This window comes from Apus apus, chromosome Z (assembly GCF_020740795.1).
Source record: "Apus apus isolate bApuApu2 chromosome Z, bApuApu2.pri.cur, whole genome shotgun sequence".
Classification (NCBI taxonomy): Eukaryota; Metazoa; Chordata; class Aves; order Apodiformes; family Apodidae; genus Apus; species Apus apus.
In genome coordinates, this window is record NC_067312.1 from 24148498 (window position 1) to 24172073 (window position 23576).

The 23576-nt window shown below is 39.7% G+C and overlaps 1 protein-coding gene across 2 annotated transcripts in view; it reads left to right on the top strand.

Moving 5' to 3' along the window:
• CDK7 (cyclin dependent kinase 7) overlaps positions 1-23576 on the top strand; it is a 34855-nt gene that overhangs the window by 757 nt on the left and 10522 nt on the right. Inside the window, exons 3-12 of one of the 2 annotated variants that reach the window (XM_051643064.1) lie at positions 1182-1215; positions 2984-3051; positions 3584-3652; positions 5216-5326; positions 6523-6641; positions 7666-7765; positions 10349-10435; positions 14273-14422; positions 16066-16213; positions 18182-18417. In XM_051643064.1, coding sequence (XP_051499024.1) covers positions 1182-1215; positions 2984-3051; positions 3584-3652; positions 5216-5326; positions 6523-6641; positions 7666-7765; positions 10349-10435; positions 14273-14422; positions 16066-16213; positions 18182-18207 — 912 coding nt within the window. In that variant the 3' untranslated portion in view covers positions 18208-18417. Of the gene's footprint in view, positions 1-1181; positions 1216-2983; positions 3052-3583; positions 3653-5215; positions 5327-6522; positions 6642-7665; positions 7766-10348; positions 10436-14272; positions 14423-16065; positions 16214-18181; positions 18418-23576 lie in introns of those variants that run through there. The other variant, XM_051643063.1, reaches the window with a different exon arrangement.

Below are 23576 nucleotides of genomic sequence, written 5' to 3' on the forward strand. Positions count from 1 at the left end.
ACCACCATCCCCCACCACCCCAAAGAACTTCAGTCTTACTACGTGTCTGAGTTTCTGAAGGATTACCTGGTCTGTAAGTTGAAATTTCTGTTCTTTGCTAAGTTTATTATTTTAAAGCCCTACAAATTAGTTCTTGGTAGTGGTGGGTTCTTTAATCTTTGCTTCTGCTGTGCCCAGTTTCCGCAGTCGAGGAATGTTACTCCTGATTAGGTTGTTTCAAATTGATATTAGTTTTTTTGCCAGAAATTCACAAGTGCTCTTAGATCTGCAGCTTACTTGTTCAAATGCAAACATTGAAAACAAGGGGAGTTTTTGTGTTAAAAGAGGTGATGATCTCCTCTCCCTGAGCAATGAAAAATGCACATTACAGTATTTTGGCTGGTTAAAGAGCCTACTTTATTAGGAAAGTTGAACCATAGATAAATGAATTAATTTTGTTTGATACACTAATCCTTGCAGCATTATAATACGTTTCCTGTATCGTTGCGACTAATAGCAGTTGTTGTGAAAAGCATTCTTGTTTTTCATTATAATACTTTCTTGTGTTAATGGTGGGATTGAAAATCTCAGGGCAGTAGATGATTGAAGTGGAAGGAGTTTATGCCGGCCCAGGTTACAGAGAGTGCTGATTTTATTACAACCTTTTTACAACGACTGTCGATTACTTTGCTCTTATTTCTCTCACAAGAGAAGCTTGTTGGTAGCATAATAGATCTTCATGGCTACAAAGTATTTTATGTTGCCAGTTTGAATTTATGTCTGTTTTCGGTGCCATCATTTTTAACTTTTTATGAAAACTTAGCTCTAGAGACAATTATTTTTTTAAGGAAAAAAGCCAGTGGATCTCTAGGTCACCATGCTTTTTTTTTAATCTTCCTTATGCATTATTTTTGGCTTACTTGTAGTCATTGTTCTGATTTTTCTTAATGTCTATCATGCAATAATGTCAAAAGGCCAGGCTCTTCATGTTGATATACCACTTGTTCCACAAAGCTAAAATTGCTTCATAGTACTGCTCAATTTTGGTATCAACAGCAACCTGAAATCAGCCTTAGCTGGTAAAGTGCTTCCTGGTACTGAAACTCATTCTGTCTCAGAAGAATGATGCTAAAGAATTGTGTACCTTACTGGTGGGGCTGATGGCTTAACCTTACATAAACATACAAAATCTTTCTTTTCAGATTAAACTGGGACATAGATCAGAAGCTAAAGATGGTGAGTTTTAAAACAAATTCATGCTGCAGAAGCTGTGTGTGCTTTATTTTTGTAAACTGACATTTTAGTTTCCCACACTGTGTCTTGGCTGACAAAAATAAGCTCAGCTCTGAGTGTAAGGCACAGCAGAGGATTGCTTCCCAAACTGCAGGGACAGAAAAAAGGAAGAGATGTCTGTATGCGTGGTGTATCTCTAAATACAAGTATTTAACCACTTAGCTTCTCAGTTAAGTGGAATACAAACACGTATATAGTACAGAATAATAAATAGTCTCTATAGCACTGAGTTCAGAATACCCTTTTTGTATTGATGCATCTTGGTGCCTTAAATATTTAAGCCGGGTGAGAGTATTTATCTCTGTTTTCAGATGCCTCCTCTATTCTATTTTTGTGATTTGTGCTGAGGTAAAAGTTGATAAAAACTATACCTTAAAAACCTCTTGTCTCTGTGTGGGTTTGTTTTATTTTGAGAAATCAGCTCTCTAGAGCGGTGTCTTTTGATCCTGTGTTCTGACATGAATATTGCAAATAAAAACCCAATAATCCTGATCTGCTATTCCAGCTTTTGTGGTGCAGTAGAATTTTTATATATATCGTAGGCTGCCATCCTTCAGGGATCTTGCATCAGGTTACCAGCTTTCTAGTGCAGAGTCTTTGCTCTCAGCTCTCCAGTTGTGTACTAAGGGAAGAATTTTAAAGAGAAACTGAGCACTCTTTCCAAAGTTTCACAATTGTGATGACTGCTGGAGCATCGTGATCCACCTGGCCTTCAGTGGGCTAATGTCTTTTAAGGACAGTCATTACTTTTGCCCTATTCAATGTCTAGCTGTAGGCCAAAGACGTAATTAAAAAATAATGATCATGTCTGCTTTCCCTGTGTTACCTGATAACCTTGGTGTACTTTTTTTGAATCTAAGGCTTTGTGCAGCTGAAAGCAACCATTGTGAACTTGATTCAAGAATAGGTAATTCAAATAAGCAAAGCAGGAGTGTAAAGAAATCAATGTAGCTTTGCCCAGACTCTGCTAGACTCTTACCTGTTGAATCATATCCTAGGTTTTGGGAGAATACTGTTCTTCAGCTCATGTGCAGCTGAAACTTCCTACATGATATCAGTCAAAGTTTGATGCATCGCAGTCAGTGTGACTCACAAAGTGCACTTTCCCCTACCCCTGTACCACTCTTTTTTTCATCTGTAAAATCTGGCTATTAAAGGATTCATGTAAGGATGAACAGATTTTGGCCACTGTACCTTTTATGCCACAGCATATAGAAAAACCTAAGTGCCTTGTAGTAAATAATGCTTTTTTCAAAGAGAAAAGAGATATATTAATGAGGTTTGTCAGTGTGCCTCCCTCTGGAAGTGAGATACTTTAAAGAAGTGGTATTTTAAACACGTAGCTTTTTGTTAAAATAAAACTAAAGCTTACAATACCCTGAAAAAAGTAGTTTTTTAAATATATTTTTTTTCCCTAAGCTTTTGCTAGAACTTCCCCTTTTTGCCAAAATGTTGGCTGCATAATTTAAATCATAATTTAAAGTTACAGTGATGTAGAATTTATTTGCTGTGGAGGAAAGTGTAGGTCCACTTTTATTCTGCAGCAATGTACTTACCTGTGGAAATGTATTTGTTATTTAAGAAACTGCTGAGTGGTAAGAAAGTATTTTGTAGTAGTAAATCATCATTGAGTAACAAAGTGAGAGGCTAGTTTGAGGCTCAATCCAAAGTTTAATTTTCTTTTGTCTCTCACATACTTTTTTCAATGTAGGAATCAACAGAACGGCCCTCAGGGAGATAAAATTGTTACAGGAGCTAAGCCATCCAAATATTATTGGTGTAAGTAAAATTAATGCTGCTTCTAGAATAAGTTCTGAAATACTTTTGATACAGTGCTACAAAGATTAATCCATGCCTAAGAATGTATTTTAAAGGAAGTTAGTAAGCCTAATACTTAGCATGTCTAAATACTGTGTGCTTGTGTGAAGCAGAGCTGAATCCATGTGGAGATTTTGTCTGGTCTCAAGAAGGGGTAGAAGTTTTGTGGAACAGCAAAGTTTGGGGAGAGGACAAGGTGTCCATTTGATTATTTGTTGTACCCAACATGGTAAAGTTAATTCTTTCTCCTTTTTTATTTCCTAAGTCCAGGAAGGAGGGGAAAAATGTGTAAAATATTATTACTGTACTTAATGTGAACTTTTTTTTTGAGACTGAGTTAAGAAGCTAAACTGAGTAAGAAATTTTGTATTGCAATTCATAACTTAAACCAGTTCAGCAAGCTGAACATCCAGATGCTGACTACAATGGTGCAGAATTTTAGAAAACTGAAAATACCAAAGTGTGCTTCAGCATAATTAATTTTATTTTACAGCTTCTAGATGCATTTGGACACAAGTCAAATATTAGTTTGGTGTTTGATTTTATGGAAACCGATCTAGAGGTAAGATTTTTAAAAAGATGGTTTTATTTCACTCCTAAAGCAGTATTTTCAAAAACCATTTGAACACCCTTACATTTGCCTGTGTTAGAAAGGTGAGTTTCATTATGTCAGTTATTTAAGATCATGTCTTAGAAGTAGTTGAAATAATTTGACAATTTTTGTGAGTTCTCAGCTGATAATGCCTCTGCTTTTAAGTACTTGTCAGCATGATCTTCAAGAAACAGATTATAGTTAATGTATTAGTTTTCTGGGGCTCCAGTCAGAACGTAGGACCTCAGTCACAGATCAACATTTCAGCGCAATTGCTAAGCATAATAATCATCATCAAACTTGTTCAAGAAAGTGTGATACTCAAGTATACCAGGTGATGAGCTGATACTAGAAAATAAAACCACATGCACCTGAACCATTCTTTTAAGTGTAACAGTGCTAGGTGTCAGCATCTGACAGTTGTTTCATTCTTCAAGGCACTAAGTTAATTTGTTGTTCTGAAAGCCTTTGTGTGGCGTTTTTCAACAAGATCCTTCATTTTTTAAATGGCAATTCATGTCAGATCTGTATATGCACACATTATCCCTACTCTAGACAGAAATTAGTGTAGTTGTTAAGCTAACCCATTACACATATGTTGTGAAGAACTGGAGTTAGCATTTAAAATTTTAACAGTGGCAGGCTTGCTGAAACCGTGATGAAGGCAAGACTGAAAATGTTAGATCAGTTTTTTGCTAATAGAACTTAACGTAATGGGTAGTCTTTCTAGAGGTTTCATCCTGTTTACTTGGTAAGTGTGCAACCTTTAGAGCTGAAGAAGGTACAGTGTACAAAGAGGAATTAAATACTTGTGTACTATGTAATTCTGTGGTATGCAGAGCATTTAACTGCCCATCTGGGACAAGCAGCCTGTTGTGATTGAGAATGTGCTGCATATGTAACATTTTGTGTAGTCTTAGACAGCTATTTTGTAAGTCTCAAATTACTTAAAGCTTAGGAAAAGCTATTGCTGAACTGGACAGAAGTATTAACAAGCAGATTTTGGGGAGCAGCATAGCAAATACATTTGAACAGGATGTTTACATAGAATTTTAGAATTAAAATCAAATACTATGGGAAACTTAAGTAGATTTGTTAAAATGTACTAACATGACCATACCTCCTGGTCTTCTTTGAAACAAGTGGAAACCATTGCATTTACAAGGATTAGATGCTTAAATTGCATGGAGAGAAAGAAGGGGTAAGTGGAAACACAATGTGAGGTTTACTGATACATTTAGCATTTCCGTGTGGACATCACTGTCTTTGGGTATCCACCTGGAACTGAGATAAAATAATAAACTCTTATTTCCAACCCATTTTCTCATTCTTTGGTTATACAAAGGCCATGTAGGCTATCTGGACTCACTGTTTCAATTTCTGATCTCCAGAATAGACCTGTTTTCTGGAAAAAGGGTGAGAATAGTAGAGAATATGTGACTGCCAGTTTTAACTTTGTCTTAAAGTGTTGAGCCAAACAAATAGAAGTTAATCATGCATTTTAAGCTTTACTATCAATCTAACACTTTACAGGTGATTATAAAAGATACTAGTATTGTGTTGACACAATCTCACATCAAGGCATATATGCTGATGACACTTCAAGGATTAGAATATTTACACCAGCACTGGATTCTACACAGGGTAAGCATGTACTAAATTGACAGCCTTTATGCTGTAACAAGTCACATTTGATATAATCTGAGTTTAAAGTCTAATGCAGATAGTTTTGAAGTTCAGATGTTCTTAGTCCATAACATTCATGCTAGTTGTTTTGGAGAGGCAATAGCAGTACCAGAAGTGTTAAGAATTACTGATGTGGTTATCATTTAGGTATTTATAAAAAAGTGTCTCAAGTTACACATGATTTTGATTAGCGCTCTAAACTGGGTCTGTCTGGAGTGGATTAAACTGTCTTCAAAACAATACATATGGTGCCATGTTTTGTAGTCAAACAAGTTTGATAACAGACCAATGCTCCAGCCATTGCTTGGGCACTGTCAAGGCTTTCTCTTTTTCCCACTCTGCCCTCACCCTGGTGAGCAGGCTGGGCGTGGGCAAGAAGCAGGGCAGGGAGACAGCTGGGAGAGCTGACCCACACTGGCCAGAGAAATACTGCATGCCATGTAACCTCATGCTCAGCAATAAAATCGGGTAGAGGCTGGGGGCTTTTCTGTCTTCCAAGGTGGCTGTTGCTTAGAGGCTGTCTAGGTGTGGGTCTGCCTGTGGAAGGTGGTGAATTATTTATATTGCATTTTTTTTTCCTGTCTTCTTTACTCTTCAGCTGTTCAAACAGCCTTCAAACCTGTTCAGAAAAACTCAGATTTATTTGGTCTTGCTGCTGTTCTCTCCCTTGTCCTGCTGAGGGTGTAGTGGTGGGATGAGAAGGGGGTGAGCAAATGGCTTTGTGGATGCCTGGCTGCTGGCCAGAGGTCAACCCACAACACGCTGTTACTGTGTTAAACTCTACCACTTCCATGATTTCTACAGTTATTGAAACACTTGCAAACACTTTATTATTCACTTGGCAGCTATGCAGTGAAGACCAAACTACTGTTCCTGCATCAAAGCTAAAAGCTATCAAGAGGCAAGGAGTTTTTTAAACTGCCACTTAAATATGATAGTATTCAAATGGGTATTTTTCACTGTGGTTTTCATGTATGATTAAATACTTTATTTCCTGTTTTTTTTTCACTACTTTTCCTTACAACAAAGACTTAGGATAGAATCAAAAGCCTGCATTTTAGAATACTGATACAGCAAACTTGTCAGGAGGTTCAATATAGGTCTGTGTTTATCAACACTGACAAAAATTAATTCTTTGCTTTCTGTACTGGCAGGATCTTAAACCAAATAATTTGTTGTTAGATGAAAATGGGGTTTTAAAACTGGCTGACTTTGGCTTGGCAAAATCTTTTGGAAGCCCAAACAGAGTTTATACCCACCAAGTAGTAACAAGGTAAGACATGTTTAGTTTCTTACATAGTGATTGTGTAGCTGTTTTGCCATGTCTTTTTAAATATGTCGTGTCAAATCAACATATTCAAAGTTTGACATCTAACTCATGTGATAAGGCTGTAAGAGCCTCATGAAGAAAACACAAGAAAGCATTGTTTAGCAAAGGTGCCATAAGAACTGCTAGAATATGCATGTCTGGGGGTTGTTCTGGGGCAGAATTCACATGGAAATGATATGTATCTAACCTACAAGCCTGCCTTTCAGAGCAAGACAGCTGTTAATTTCTGTTAATATGATTCTAGAAAATTGTTTGTTGCTAGTCACATTACCTGTTATGAGACAAAACCTTGAACCAATTAAAACATCCATATTATTTACAGCATGCTTATTAAAGGTATGCTTGAAAAAGCAGGACTGCAAAATACACAAGGTAATTTCCTTTTTCAGCTGTAATGCTAAAACTGTTCAGCCAAAGGTAGTTTTCTGCCTTTTGAGAAAAGGTGTTAATGCTGCAGTAGTTTCAAATGCAGCATGTATCAGATCATTACATTAAAGTTAACTGTTCTTAGGCAGTGGAAGTAGCTGTTCTAAACAACTGCTGTCAAGGGTAATTTTGTATAGAACTGGTCTCTATACTTAGACCTGGTGGTATGGAGCTTTTTGGAAGCTGGGAGGAATTCTGTCATTTCTTCAACACAAAGTGTAAAGGAAACTTCTGTTTATAACTTGCAAACCTGCCTGTTAAATACTTCTCTCTTTGCACTTCTGCAGTTTTTTTGCTTGTTGATCAGCACAGTTGAAACTGTAGTTAATTTGTGGTTATATATGATCCAGTGGAGAGGAATGCGGTTTTATTAAGTCTTTCTTAAACAAAAGACTTTGCAGGGTAGAGTACAGCTCTTTAGTGTCTGAAAAGTGTAAAGGCAAGAGCAGTATTCTCTCTGTAGTTCCTCCATTGATGAGGTATACAGCATTTGGTATGAGCAAAGCCAGGTGGTTTTCCTGAAGTGTGTTTCTCTTTTCAGGTGGTACCGGGCCCCAGAATTATTGTTTGGTGCCAGAATGTATGGTGTTGGTGTCGATATGTGGGCTGTTGGTTGTATTTTAGCTGAATTGCTCCTCAGGGTAAGTCTTCAAGGAAAAGCATTTTGTATTTGCTCTTAGTTACATTACAGTTCAGTATTTGTGCTTCCTCTCTCCTGCTAATAGCACCAGGCAAAGGCAGTTGGGCTGTTTAGGAAAGGAAGAGGAGGGGAGGGAAGAGCTTCTGAAAGCTTGCTAACTGTAAGGAAAGCGAAGTTTTGGAACAGGCTTAGATACCATAAGCATCACAAACATTGAAGTCTGTAAAAACAGCTGGGTAAAACAATTGCAACAAACTGTCACAGTCTTGCCTTGTGGAAGGTCAAGTAGATAGCTCTTCCAGTCCTCTGATTGTTATATTTTCACACAGAAGACTGATGTTTTTCTAAGTCTGAAAAAACCTTGAAAGAAAACTTTAGTCTTTGTTTGTCACACAAACAGGTGTGCTGGTACATAGTTGGCAGTTCAGAAGTGGAGCAGCACTAGTGATACGTACATACGTATGCATTAGACCTGCTAAAGTTGGGTAAACTTGAGGAAAGTCAGGAAGTAAAGAAGAAGTTGTTCAATTCTGTTAATTCTTGGGTTTCTCGCTAAGCAGAAAGTGTGTTATGGTTCATTTTAACCCCTGTGATAGTGTATCTGTCCTTTTTCTTCCTAAACATACTGGGTGGAGAGACAATGCGGCTTCTCAGAGCTTTACAAAAGCAGCTTATGTTCAAGGTTTTATGACCCTAAAATTTAGTTTGATCACTGTCTAGCCAGGATCTTCACTGCAGTCTTTCTATCCTACTTAGTTAAATACTCTAATTCAGATCATTCCGAGTGCCATCAAGCGGCATGTAGAAGACAACTAGGGGATCAGGTCCAGCCAACATGGGTTTAGGAAAGGAAAGTCCTGCCTGAACAATCTGATCTTCTTCTATGACTGGGTGACCCGTGTAGTGGATGAAGGGAAGGCTGTGGATGTGGTCTGCCTCAACTTCAGCAAGGCCTTTGACACAGCTTCCCACAGCATCCTCCTGGAGAAGCCAGCAATCCATGGCTTGGGCAGGTGCACCCTTTGCTGGGTTGGATGACCAGGCCTAGGGAGTGATGGTGAATGGAACTGCATCCAGCTGGTGTCTGGTGACCAGCAGTGTCCCCCAGGGATCAGTGCTGGGCCCACTCCTATTCAACATCTTTATTGAAGACCTGGGTGTTGGGTTCGAGTCCACCCTCAGTAAGTTTGCAGATGACACCAAGTTGGGGGGGATTGTCAATCTGCTGGAGGGTAGGAAGAAGCTGCAGAGGGACCTGGACAGGCTGGGTCGATGGACCAAGGCCAGTGGCTTGAAATTCCACAAGACCAAGTGCAGGGTCCTGCACTTTGGCCACAATAACCCCAGGCAGCGCTACACACTGGGGGAAGAGTAGCTGGAGAGCAGCCCAGCAGAGAGGGACCTGGGAGTACTGGTTGACAACCAGTTGAACATCAGCCAGCAGTGTGCCCAGGTGGCCTGGAAGGCCAATGGCATCCTGGCTTGTGTCAGGAATAGTGTGGCCAGCAGGGCTAGGGATGTGATTCTCCCTCTGTACTCAGCACTGGTGAGACCTCACCTTGAGTACTGTGTGCAGTTCTGGGCCCCTCACTTCAAGAAGAATATTGAACTGCTGGAGCAGGTCCGGAGGAGAGCAACAAGGCTGGTGAAAGGACTAGAGGGAACGTCTTACAGGTACAGGCTGAGGGAACTGGGGCTGTTTAGCCTGGAGAAGAGGGAACTCAGGGGGAATCTTATCACTTGTTTCAACTACCTGAAGGGAGGTTGTAGTCACGTGGGGGCTGGGCTCTTTTTCCATACAACTAGCAGCAAGACAAGAGGGCCTGGCCTGAGGCTACTCCAGGGGAGGCTTAGGTTGGATATTAGGAAGCACTTCCTCAGGGAGAAGGTGATTAGACACTGGAATGGACTTCCCAGGGAAGTGGTGGAGGCACTGTCCCTGTATGTGTTCAAGGAAAGGCTGATGTGGCACTTAGTGCCATGGTCTAGCCAATGTGGTGGTGTTAGGGCGTAGGCTGGACTTGATGATCTTAAAGATCTTTTCCAGCCTTGGTAATTCTGTGTAATTCTTCATCATTTTGCTTTGCTTACAAAGGCTTTTTTTTCCTTGTGTGTATGTTGCGTAAGCTACAGGTTAAACTGCGTATATCCGATGTGGGTCACTGCTTTCCCTCGTGCTGTCCATCAGTCTAACTGCTGCTTTTGTAATACAGTTCCAGTTCACTTCAGATGTTTTGAATGTATATAAAACCTAACTTCAAGGAGCAGATGGTGGGAAGATCACTCTGACCAACTGACTTTACACTTTAAACCATCTCCTGTGTTTAGTTACTTTACATTAATGTGGTATAATTTTATGTTTAGCTCTCTGCTATAAAGTCAGTGATATCAAGAGGGGATTGCAAGAAATCTTTGGAATCTATTTGGACATCACTAGAAAGCCTGAAATACTCAGTGTACCTCTTTGTGGGCAGCTGGTATACAGAGGTGTTTTGTTGTGCAATTGTGAGGACTGAGCTCAAAACTCCTCTCTAAAACTGAAGTTCAGAAGTTAATTCAATCAAATGTTGTTGCCTTTTTCCAGGTTCCTTTTTTGCCTGGAGACTCTGATCTTGACCAGCTGACAAGGATATTTGAAACACTGGGCACTCCAACAGAAGAACAATGGCCTGTGAGTCCGTTTGATTAACAGAGTGATACCAGGTTTACTTGATACTCTCTCTTTTAACTTTTGAAACTAAATTAAAGGGTATACAAGAATATTTGAGTAGAGTTTCAGATGGCAAGCTGCCTAATCTCACAAAGCAGCAGATAAGCAGCTGAGTTAAATTATTTCTCTTGGCAAATCTCTGGTCAGTTTAGCAGTTATTGGCATTAAGCAACTGTAATGGAACTTCTTGTTATCCTTTCTGGATGTATTCTGGGTGTATTCGCAATTTCCAGTGGCTATCAATGTGAAATGATTGTTATTGCTTAATGTTTTGACATTCTAAAGCAGATTAGTCTACTTCAATCTGAAAGGTTTTAATTACTTTCAGAACAGGAAAAATGCATAGGGACTTAAGTTACCCTGAATAAGATAGGGTTTTGAGATACAGTAAGATACACCAGACCAACAGCTTTAGATATAAACAGTTTATCTAAGAGTAATAGTACTGTAACAGATGTAAATTAGTTATCACTGAAGCAACAGTAAATTCAGTAACACCAGGCCAAACTTTGTTTCAGGTTACACAGTGACCTACCTAACCATGGTTTTCAGGCAGACTGACAGGAAGCTGGGTATAACTTCTGATGGCTGACTTGGACCAGCTGATGGCCATGGGAATTCCTGAGTTCCCAGATCAGACTGTCTTGTTTGTCTTGCTGGGTTTTTCTTGTAATTGAGTTGTGGAAGCACTCTCTGGAGTGTCCCTTGACTGTTATTGTAGGAAGAGCTGTCAGTGGTCCTGTAAACCCACAAACTACTGCAGGATTAGGGAAGTGGTCATCTCCAGTATGTGATCAATTGATGACAGAAATTTGAGCACCTGTATCAGTGAGGCAACACTAAACACAGTTTATCATTGGAAGTGATATCTAGCACTAGATTGGAAGTCCGTACAAGCTACACCCTCCATAGCACCTCTGAGGTACTCATGCCTTCTGACCCTGTGGTGCTAATTGGACCACTAATATGTTTGGGTAATGCAAGGCTGGGATTTCCAGGCTCCAACTGTTGAACTGGCAGGAAGGGCACTTGGGCCTTTACCTCAGATGGAACAGTGTGTGACACAATTCAGGATGCTGGGAAAAGCCAGTAACACTGATGCTGGGACTTTGTGTATTGCCTGTTCAGGAATGCCCAGGACAAAACAGACTTTCCATGTTTGAAGTTCCTTTGGGTTGGGGCCCTTTCACAGAGATGTAGGGGTTTATTTAACTTACGGCGCCACAACAGGGTTTGACTGTAACTGTAGCTGCAGTTGGAGATGGAGAGATAACAGAATGGGCACAGCAGAAGCTACCTTTTGTACTGGCAGGGATGGTGTGGGGCTGCTTACTGCACCTGTGAGGCTAGTGCCTATTGACACGAAATGCCCTGTGAGTGGACCCTTTTGGATTAGTAAGCACCACCACATCTCAGTGGAGTTATGATAGGTCTTCATCTGCCACAGGGCCTAAATCCAAAGCGTGATTGATAATCAGCCTAGCTACACTTAGTTCTAAATCTATGGGATTGTATGGGGAACAGCCATGGTCTTCAGTCATCTCAGGGTACTTCTCTTTGAACATAAGCTGTTCATGCCCAGAAGAGTCTGTATTTTCTGGTAAAATTTGTACTCTGATTCCAGACCCTAAAGTGAGGGTCTGGGCTTCTGTTTCTGAAATTTGTATGCTATCCCCCTTTGTATTTGTGAGCTAAGTAATCCACAGTAACAGATTTATGATACACCTCTCCAAATTAAGCAAGTGCTATGTGAAAGGGTGTGTAGGGATACATTCAATGCCTCCATTAGCATCATACTTGGTTTTAGTAATTGATGGGTTTCAGAAGTATGTCTGGACTTCAAGAGTTTTATGTATCGTTATTTTAATCAATACATAAAGCTTTATGTTGGGTTTTTTTGTGGGTTTTTGTGTGTGTAGTTGTTGGGGGTTTTTTTGGTTTCGTGGTTGGTTTATTTTTTTGCAGAAGCTCCCCTTTCATTAGCTTCCAGTTGCCAGCGTAGTTTTTCTCGGGCAGATGCTGCCACCAGGAGGTACATGAGGCGTTCTAATTTCTCCACACAAGCCTGCACGCTTTTAACAGCGGCCGAGGCAGGAGTCTAGTCTTCAAACACAGGCTGAGTATCGTGCTGGGCTTCAGCTGATTCTTTTTGTAGGGAGTCAGCTCAGCTTTGTGTGTATTCAGGTGGTCCTCGGTATTTGAGACAGTGAGCAAAGAGGGATAAGCAGAGTAACTTCCATTTCATGTTTTCATCTTTCTGAGTTTCTCTAGTTCAAGTAGCTAGGGAAAAGCAAACAGGTACTTCCCTCTGTCAGAGAATGTGGTATCTCTGAGTGGGGCACAGCAGGAAATTAGGGCACCCACTACAAGGCTGGGGCTGGTGACGTTGATGTACTGTATTCCACTGCTGACAGTAGAGGTGGCCCAGCCCAGTTACAGGTTGAGGATATGGTAACAGACACCAGATCAACAGCTGTAGGGATAAATGGTGCAGTAACAAGTACAAATCAGTACTGTAATTATCTGGGTTGAGATAACAGTAAATGCAGTAATTCAATAATACTGTGCTACCCTTAATGGCAGGGCACACAATGACCTCCCTAGCCATGGTTATCAGGCAGGCTGACAGGAAGCAGTGTGTGGTGTCTTTGGATGAGCTACTTGGATGAGGGGTTTGGAATTCCCTGATCAGACTGTCCTCTTTTGTACCTGAGAGCTGAGTTGTGGAAGCACTCTCTGGACTTGTTAACCAGTCAGTGTATCCCACCTCTGCTCTCTTTCCATGCTGCTTTTCCATTGTGTGAGTGGTGCTCAAATGCTGTGGTGTGTGATCACCAGATGGACCTCCAGCCACATGGGGAAAGGCTGTTTAAGGCATTACTAGCCCCACAGAATTCCGTTGCTGTTCCGGAGTTCTAAATAGAACATGAAATTTTTTGCAGTGACATTTCTGCTTTCTTTGGAGAGGAAGGGTGAAGATACAGGTGGGGAAAGGTGAGAACAGGAGATTTGCTAGCACAACAGAGATTATGCATTCCCAAATTAATTTTGCATTTCAAGAATTGAAACCTTTACTGTCAATGTTATATCTGAGCACGTTGTTCACAACAGTGTTAGTATTTTATTTTGTTTGAATAAACTTACTGAAGTGATGAGTAGAGGTTTAAAATCATTAAAATACTGTCAACATACCATGTTTGGAGAATTATGTGATAGAATTTGAATACAGTGGGATTGTTTTGATACCTACAGGAGGAAACAAATAGGCAACTAATCTGTTTAACTGCTTGGCCTTCCCCCCCCCACTCCCCAGATAAAAAGTTTATCAGCTCTGCATTTCAAGATTAGCTCAGAATGCTGATGTTCAGCTAGCTTTGAGGAGGATGACATGTATTATTAACTTGGAGAAAATGCAGACCGTCTCTTTTGTGAATATTGCCTCTTCCACCATGTCAGTTCTCGAAAGAAAAAGATGAAGCTAGTTTCACTTCATTTGTCTGCACCCACTCTGAAGTTCTTTCATACTTCCCTTCTTTGTTAGCATTTTGTCTTTTAGACTGGTTACCATTAAAGCAAGGGAAGGACAGATGACTTGGAAAGTGGGAAACAACTGTAGCAGTTAATTAAAAAAAGGTCTTTATGACCTACTATTCCTACATTTATTTCAGTGTTCTAGTATTAGCAAAGTGTTTTGAAAGGTAATTTGCTTCTGCTGAAAGACAGCCTTATGATTTTCACTTTCTGTGAAAAGCTGAACTCCTAACTTGAAAAAATTACATTCCATTTTTGTCTTTGTAGGGAATGACGAGTCTTCCAGATTATATTACATTTAAGTCCTTCCCTGGAATGCCACTTCAACATATCTTCAGTGCAGCTGGCGATGATTTGCTCAGTCTTCTGCAAGGCTTATTCACATTTAATCCTTGTACGAGGGTTACAGCTACTCAGGTATAGTACACTTATGTCCTAATGTTCATTAACTTACTGTTAATATCAGATAAATGTGCTTTGAGGCCAGTAAGCCAAGCTTGAAATGAAATGTCATCTAGCACTGTCTATGAAATACTAGAATGCTTCTTATGTTTTATGGAGAGAACTCTGCAAGGCATGAATAATGCTGACTGATCCTCTCAATTCCCAGTGCAGAGCAAAGGCAGTACAGTGTACAAGGTGTACAAGTCATGGCCTTCGAACAGTCATTATATTTGACATTCAAAATTCAGTTACCTAAAGCTCGAAACTTAAGTCTTAACATAGCATGTCTTATTCCCTGGTTTTGAAAGCTTTTTATCCTTAATTCGTCCATTCTCTTATTGAATTTCATTTAAACTTCTTTGATTCCTTTTTAACATTAAATTCTGTGGTGATTTATGCCAGTATTCTGACCTCAGTGTCCTTTTACATATATACTTGAGTGAAACTGATCTCAATTTCACTACTTCTTGATATGGAGAAATGAAGGACTTGGAATTAAAATGTTCCAGTTCAGAGTGTTGAATTCTGCTATGAAGAAGTTTCAAAACTGTATTTCTGTCATCTCTCAGGGGAGCACTCAAGAAGGTAGAGCTGAGCCCTTAAGGCCACTACTCCTCACTGCTTGTTAGACAAGGCAGATCCTAATCCAGAGAATGAGTGCATCTGTGACATGTCTTTTTACTAGAAGACTTTTTCAGAGTACATTCAGGTTATTTGGTCACCGTCTTCATGATCTTTCAACATTAGTTGTGCTGTGCGTAGGACACCTCTGTACTATTTGGTTTGTTTGTAGTAATTTTACAGGTCATATTGTAGGATTAGTGATATCGTCGGTTTGCAACAGATGGTGGCTTGAATATTGAATATACATTATTTTTTTCTAGTCTAGCCTTTTAATTGATAATGCCACAGTTTAAGGCAGGAAACAACATGTGCTAACTGTATTGGCTTGACTTGAAGCTGCCACTGAATAACATGTAACTGACATAAGGAGGAGTAATGATTATGTAAGAGGTAGCTTAGCCTCTCTTCCTTAACCACAGTTTATGGAAGCTGTAGAATTCGTAAAATTTAAAATAAGGTATGTCATTCCACTGCATGAAATGAACCCTGTTCAATTATGGTTTTCTCCTGCTCTAATTCAAACTACATTCTTCTCACAGTTTACGGTGTAGAAACAGTACAGTTAAGGAAATTTTTGGAAAACATGGTGTTCAGGTCCTTGGTCTAATCAAGACTTTGGGTGTACTCTTTTTTTATTTTTCTTAATTCCTGCTTCTTACTTACCCTCGTCTCATCTGTCTGTTGAGAATGTAACCTCTTCGGAGCTAGAAGACCTCCTCCGATGTAGTCTAGAGCTTCGTTAGGATGTCTGAGCACTACTTAAAAATAACAGTACACAGTTATCTCCTGGCTCACAAACTAAAGTGCTGTGGGTAGTCATTGCGAACACAAGATCTTGATTGGGCCCAAGGTCATCTTCTAGTATAAATGTGCCCAAGTAGTTTTGAAGACTCAACTGCAAGTGCTTTATTTCACCATAGCCACTTTATAGATAGTGTTCTGACCATCTGGTGTTTATACTAATCAGTTATTTTTCTTCCATTATCATTAAGGCATTGAAACAGAAGTATTTCAGTAACCGACCAGGACCCACTCCAGGAAATCAGCTGCCGAGACCCAACTGTCCCGCTGAAGCTGTGAAAGAGCAACAAAGTGCACTTTTAAATTTAAAAAGGAAGAGACCAGAAGGAATAGATCAAGGTAACGTCTTGCTGTTTTACCTGTTTTAAAATACGAGCTACATGCTCAGAGAGAACATGATACTTCCCAGTGTTTCAAAATAAAAACTCTCTAAATGGACTACATCCCTGGGCACCTGCACCAGCTGAAGCCCTTTAATTTATGTTCTAGGGTACATGCTTTAGAGTGGAAATGACTTAGTTCTGTGTTTTAACACAGTTGGTACAAAAAAAGTTCCTTTATGATGCTTAGGAGTCTATTTGTTAGAAGAAATACCTAATTCCATAGATTTCTATAATTGTGTTTTACTACCCAGTAAATTGTAGCTATTATGATGCTCTTTATTTCTGAGACATCTTACTGAGGTGGAAATAACTTTACATGACAGAGAGAGAGAAACATGGCATGTAATTCTGTTGAATAACAGACTGGAGAATGTAATTGGGGTTCAGAAGAGAGATTTCTGCTTTCTGTCCCTTAGACTAAATATGTTAACAGTTAAGACCATTCTGGGTAAGGAACTTAAGCACATACTTGTCACTCTCTTAAAAGGTAAGCAGCTGTCATGCTAGCATCAGATTTTCTCCATTATGAGACTGTTTTGATAAAAGAGTGGTATCTTTTTGTAATGGTGATGCTGCCATGAAAGTGCATTTCCTCTTGAATTCAGACAGACGGCAGTATTATTAGAGTTTAAATTACTTCTTAGGCACCTTCACTTGTTTCTTAGTCTGTGTCAAATTAAAAGTAAAATGTATTAGCTCACTCTCTTAAGATTGTAATTTCAAAGAAAAAAAATAATCAATTGACTATTTGAATGTTCTTTGCTGACTGCAGTTCCATGGGTCAGCTGACATGGGAATTTATCAAGTTTCCATAGCTTAGATAATTAATTCAAGCTTTTAACTCCTCTTGCAGAGACCACTTGAGGGTCTGTGATTAGTATTTTGGAGTACAAAAATACACCTGTTAACTAAAGGACAGGAAAGAAGAAGAAGTGCTTCCTGGCGTTCTATAACTTAAATATTTGAAGTCTTGCCTTTGACAATGAGCAGAGTTTCTAAAGCTGTATCAAGTAGAATACTAACTGCTTTTACATCTTTCTGAGAGTCTCATCTTCAGCAAGAGGAAATCAGACTTCTATGTTAAATGCCAGGAGTTTTGAGATTGGCTATAAGTAAGGCACTTAAGAAGTTAACATTACTTTTTGAGACATTTGGGTATCAGCATAAAAAGTAGTATCATTCCATTTAAACAAAATGGATTCCATGGAAACAAAATGGGTTTTCTGATGTGGATTTTCCATTATGTTACTGTCTTAGATGGGCTGGGAGAACCAGAGGGTCTCAAAAGGTAGATTCTTTAGTGCAAACAAACACTAAAGGAGAGAGACAATATTAGAGCTAGCAAATCTACTACCTGGGCTTCATTTGACATAGGAAGAAATGAGAGGACAAGATCTTGAATAGAACCAGAAAAGTACTGCTGCCTTCATCATCTCTACAGCTGATACTAAACAAAGACATGGTTAAAGAATGAGGCAGGTACTAAAAGGGCTCTTAACTCCCTGCACACAGTGTCATCCTGAATAGTGACAGCACATAAGAAAGATCATAAAGAGTGTATGTGTGGTGGGTCAGGGTTAAGCCTTAGAATAATATCTTGCCTTTCTTAGGTTTAAAAGTAGAATTAACGGGCTAGCATTTTTTACCAATGAAGAGAAATATTTAAATGTATCCCAAATACAATTAACACTTAATTACAGAATCTGGGACTCATTTGGTGTCATGTACTGATTGAAGCAAGATTTGGTTCTAGCGGTCTTTCATAGATTCATTGGAAGAAGTGATTATGCACTGCCTCTGCAGCAAACGGCATGAAGCAGCTCAGAGTAGATGTATCTCAAGAAAAGTATTGAATGAATACTAACACCTTGAGGAGGGGGCTGGATCCCTTCACTTTGGTAACAATGTGATTTACACTTTTCAGGTTTACCAAAAAAACTGGTTTTTTGATTGCTGTGGATGGTGGATGAAAATGAACAAAAATGGCCGGAGTCTCAACCATTGAAAAAACGATGTAATAGTCACTGGGTGGTTATTTTGTAATATCTTAATATGTATAATGTGAATTTAATATTTCCTTACTGAAACAGGTTTCATTAGCCCTATGTTTTTTGTTTTTGTTTTTGTTTTTTTTAATAAAAGCATTTTTGAGCAAAAGAAGATTCCTTTCTCTGGTTTGCTGTGTTGTTACTTTGACTCGTGCTTTGAGGTAGAAAATGTAAAAAATGCTTGCTGGCTACAGATTTACACAGGCTAATTTTTTTGAATCATTATGATAAATCATGTTATCCTGTACAGATGTGTCTAGATGTGGCGCTTGGGAATATGGCTTACCCTACTTGGTGGAGTAGGGTTAATGGTTGGACTAGATGATCTTAAAGGTTTTCCAACCAAAGTGATTCAGTGACCCTAAGGAAAAAAACTACAACTAACACCCTTCTCACCTGGAGCTCAGATGTACAAATTGTCTGCCAGCCCTATAATATGTGTTGGAAAATAATCTGTCATCATAAGAGAAGGGCAGGATGCTCTTTTGTTCCAGTTATTATACCAGTGTATTAACACGTGCTCTTTCAGCAGTCCTGCACTAAGACTTTCCAAGGACGTGTCCACTGTACTGAAAGCAATGATGCAGAGATAGAATGTGAAGTGTTGGGGTTTCTTTGCAGACTCCAGTCTTCCAAGATAAATTAGCTGAGAGTGTATCAATATGTTTCCTTAACAGCCTCACAATAACAATGAGAGATGGAAGGAGATCCAGCTGGGAAAACTATACCAGCCCTCCTGTCACCCTGTGGCTGTTGAACAATTCATGGTGCAGATACTTGGTTAAGGTCTTTTGCACCATCTCCAGTATAGCTGTGTTGCAAAGTGGCTGCTAGGTAACCAGACTGGTTCAATGGAAAGAAACAAGTGAGCAGGTGCTGTTGTTGCAGCATAACTGCATACCCAGCCTTGTTGTGCAGTGGATCTCAGGGGTACCTGGTGAGCCATGGTCATTTTCCCACCTGTGAACTACTTTCAGCATTCTGATTTCCAATGTGTGTGGCAAGTGTATTGGCAGAAGACTTTGAGACTTGCAGAGGAAGAGCAACCATCTCATTGCCTCTGTTTTACTTCCATTTTACTCCTGCCTTGAGTCAATGTGAGGGATGCTGGCCTTGTAAGGGAGAAGAGTTATTATTCTTATACTCTGATCTGTGTTGGTGGTTAGTTGAAAACTTACGTTTCCTACTAAGATCTTACTGACAGTGTAGAGAAAATGTTTATTAAGTAACATTAGTTACAGCAGGTTTTGCTGTCTAATTAAACATCACCTTGAATGCAGGCTGGGGGATTAAAAGAACTGCAGTTGTACTACTCACAGGCATATGTACAAAGATGTTAATCTGAATAGGGAAGAGAGAATTAGGAGTACTGTAAGTTTTCCTGCACTGAACTTACGTAGGACAGCATTCTAACTGGACGTCAAAGCCTGGAAAACTTCAGTCACTAAAACAGATCCTGAATCCTTACTGTTGAGTATAGCAAACAGAGTTTGCATGGCAGTGACAGTTTTAAGTATTCTGTTGTCTTTGCTTTGAGATTAACCCCACCCCCTTCATGTCCAGTGTTGTGTGTGCCTAGACTTCCCTGAAGGAAACCTTTTCCAGTAGAAGAAGCATAAATCATCTAAGCCCCTACTGGCAAAAGTTGTAGAGAAGGTGCTGAGTTAGATGGGTAGTCTGTATTTGAATGTATAGAGAACAGTTCCTGTACTCAGTAGGAGTGGGGTTGAAGAGGGAGGATATTCTGTGGCCAAGGCCGCTGTATTCTGTTCTTCAAGTAATGTGTGTACCACAGCAGATGCTCACAAATAGCAATGCTTCTATATCAAGAAGCTGCTTCCCTTCCAGCTCCCACACTGCCATTCATTTGGCACACTCTGCACTGCATATATGGCTGGGGCCTGCTCTGTACCATGGGGGTACACAGTGAGTCGTGGTTTGGGTTGAGTTCATGGATGAAGCTGCCCATGTCAGGGACTAAAATTGCCTTGCTCTTAATGGAGGTGTGAAGTGTATGTACATCACAGAGTAAGATAAGATCAGAAAAATGACCAGCACAATATTTATTCTTAATCTTAGGCTTTTGGATAGATTTAACTTTTGTGACTCAGATCAGAACTCTGGAAGGAATATACAGCTGCTTCCATCTACTTGGCTTCTGTTCAGAACTGCAACAATCAGGTCTTGAACCTGCAGTGTGCACGCTTGTGCAAAGGTCTCAGTTGTGCACTTGTGCAAACTGGAACATAATGTAATGTCTTTTTTCTTGGATTGAGATAGTTCTTTTGCCCTTACCACCTTTTTATCATGATGTCCTGCTGCTGTTACTTCCTGAAAGGCTAGTACTTCTCTTTGCAGATTTGATGGCTCTTACATTTAGATTTAATGGCACGTGAGTAATTTATCTGCGTTGTACTGATACTGCTTATATTACCAAATTAAAATTTTGTTTACTTCCTTTCACTTGATTGCCACAATAAATGTAGCAAAACTCATTGTATAGGCACAGAATACAGAAGGGGAAGGTGCTCTCTGTTTCAGACAAAGCTGATTTCATTTTCTTATAGATACCAGGATTACTTGAGGTGGCATGGAGAACAAGGACTGCTAGCTATCACATCCTTATCCTGTCTCATTTGTTTTTGATTGGTGCCAAGGCTGTGTGACCCCTGCAGCCTTATTGACAAGAGCTTAGAGCCAGATTGAGTTGTAACATACAATGAGTTGTTGCTTTGCATTTGTGGTATGCTCTTACCATTATGTGGCCTTGATGCTATCAGCACCTCAGGCAGCACTTCCAGCTCTTTGTTTTGATCTGTTCTTGGCTTTTGTGTCTGTTCATTTAACTCCTACTCAGCCATTTCTTCAAGTGCACAAATGTTTATGCTCCGTGTGCTCCAATGTAATGATTCCTTTACAGAGCAGTTTCACCTGTAACTTTTAAATACTTCCTGCTCCTCTGAGAGAAGGGAAGAATAATTACAAAAAAGACTATTGTTTGGTCTGCTTTTCTTTTTTCTCTGTTCCCCCTTGCCTTTCATAACTGACTATGTCAGCTTTGTCTCTGAGGTAAGGTATTCCCTCCACATGGCTGTAATAAAATCACAGAATAAAAACATGGATAGGTCTTGGATTAAGCTTGTTGGTTTGAGATAGAGAAGCCTCGTAGAGCTAAACTGAGTGCTTTGAGCATTTTTGGTGAGCTGTGTTTTGATACACACCTTGCTAATACCCAATAGTGCAAGAGACTGCAGTCACTTTTTGGCTGCAAAATACATCACTGCCTAGGAAAACCTTCTGCTGAATCTTATCTTCCTGAAGACCTGCTGGGAATTAGATTTGTTCCTCCTGTAGCCTACCACCACTACCAGGAAGGCTTAAGAAGCAGCTCTGTGTTCACTAACTTGAGAAATCCACTTGGCCAAACTCTGTTCATCATATATGGCCAATTTCTCATTTTAACACTTCCCCAAATAGAGCTGAAATAAAATCTTGGTTTTAGTGCTATTAAACTAGCCTTGTATCTCTGTGTTCAGTTCTAGTCTTGTCTTTTTTTTTTTTTTCCCTCTTTATGAGTAACTTATTCAGAAAATTTCTATTTGTTCTCTTTTAGAAACTCTTCCAAATAAAAAGGGGGTTTAGGGGAGAGGGTTCTCTCTCTTCCTTCTAAAGAACCAAATCCACAGGCAGGCAACAAGTCCTGCACAAGAATTATCTGAGAGCCTTGCTTTGTGGTCAGCACAGAGGCCATCAGTGTTGTTACTGGTTCAACTAGTGCTGTCAGCTTAAATTGTGCCCAGAAACCTGGACTAACAGCATTCATTACTGTGGTAAGAACAAAATGGTATGTAGAGAAGGGAGGAGGAAAGGGGACTTTTCACTCTTAATTAGAAACCATTAGTGGAGTTTGGTTTATTGTCTACTACAAGTGATTTGTACCACCCCAGTAGGGACACAGTTACTCTGCTGAATTTGACAGCAGGTTGCAAGCTATGTGCTTTGATTTTAGGAAGCCTCCAGTGTGGGCCAGGCTGGTAGGCAGGTTTCCTCAAAGTATTTATGCTGTCCTGCATGGATTTACCATCTGTGAATGGATCTCACTTTTTTTTTTTTTTTAAGAACAAAATGAAAAGGTTATTAATGATTAACAAAGTATTGCAGTCTGGCAATTCTGAAGAAGTCTACTACTAGGTTCACAAATGGAAAACTTTTTCTTGCTACTTGAAACTTTTCCAAATGTTCAGGAGCTTCCTCTGGTTTTCTTCTGTCAGCATCCTGAGGAACTCAACAGTGCAGAAGGAAAGTGCCACCATGGTTTTTATCTTATGTGTATGATGGTAGAAACCAATTTTCATCTATCAGTTTCAGGATCTGAAATGTTGATTTATAAGCGGATCAGTTTTCCCTGCAGTGTCTGAGAGCGAAATAAGGCAGATGATCAGATGTGGTAGCAACTGTCTGATCTTAACCTAACACTTGTCTCTCTGAGGTCATCACTCTGCCAGCTTGAAGCTCATTGTCAGGACAGAGAACTGCACTGCCTCTCAGCATGCAGCCTGAGCCTGTTTAATTTCATATTATTGTAGAACTTTTTTAGTGAGACCCTTTATAATGACCTTATCTAGTAGCTTGGGGACAGGCAGGCTTCCTCTCTTGCATTTGTCACTCATTAATTCAGGTAAGACTTAGTGCCTCAAGCCAGCAGTAGATTCCCTGCTGCTCGCTGGTTACCTGAGGGTCAGAAATGTGTAAATGTGCTGGGAAATGCTGTTGGCTTCTTTTCTCCTTGCAGAAGGTTTAAGTATTATCACCTGAGTTACATGTCTGTCAGTTGTTTGTAAGGTAATGGTAATTGCTGTGACTAAGAAACCTGAGACACCAAATAATAAAGTACTGATTTAGGAATGAGGAGCTGTACTGCATACAGTTGCTGAAAGGTCAGAAAGAATTACAATACGTATTTCATGGTATTGTGCTAAAAAGGGTCAAAAAAGAGTGTCAAAATGCAGCACCTGGAGAGTTCCATGCAAAACTGTGTAATACTGCTCTTCTGTATATTGGTTTCAAAAATTAATCTACTGAGAAGTGCTTAGTTGGTCCATCTTCTTAATAGACAATATGGATTGTAATACACTTTGAATTAACACTGGAGTGAAAAAAAACAAAAAACCAGTTTCTTAAACTATCATTCTCAAAAGTGGGGTTTTTTATAGCACATTTACGTGGAAATACCAGGTAAACCCCAGCCTTGTGGGTTTGTTGATACTAACA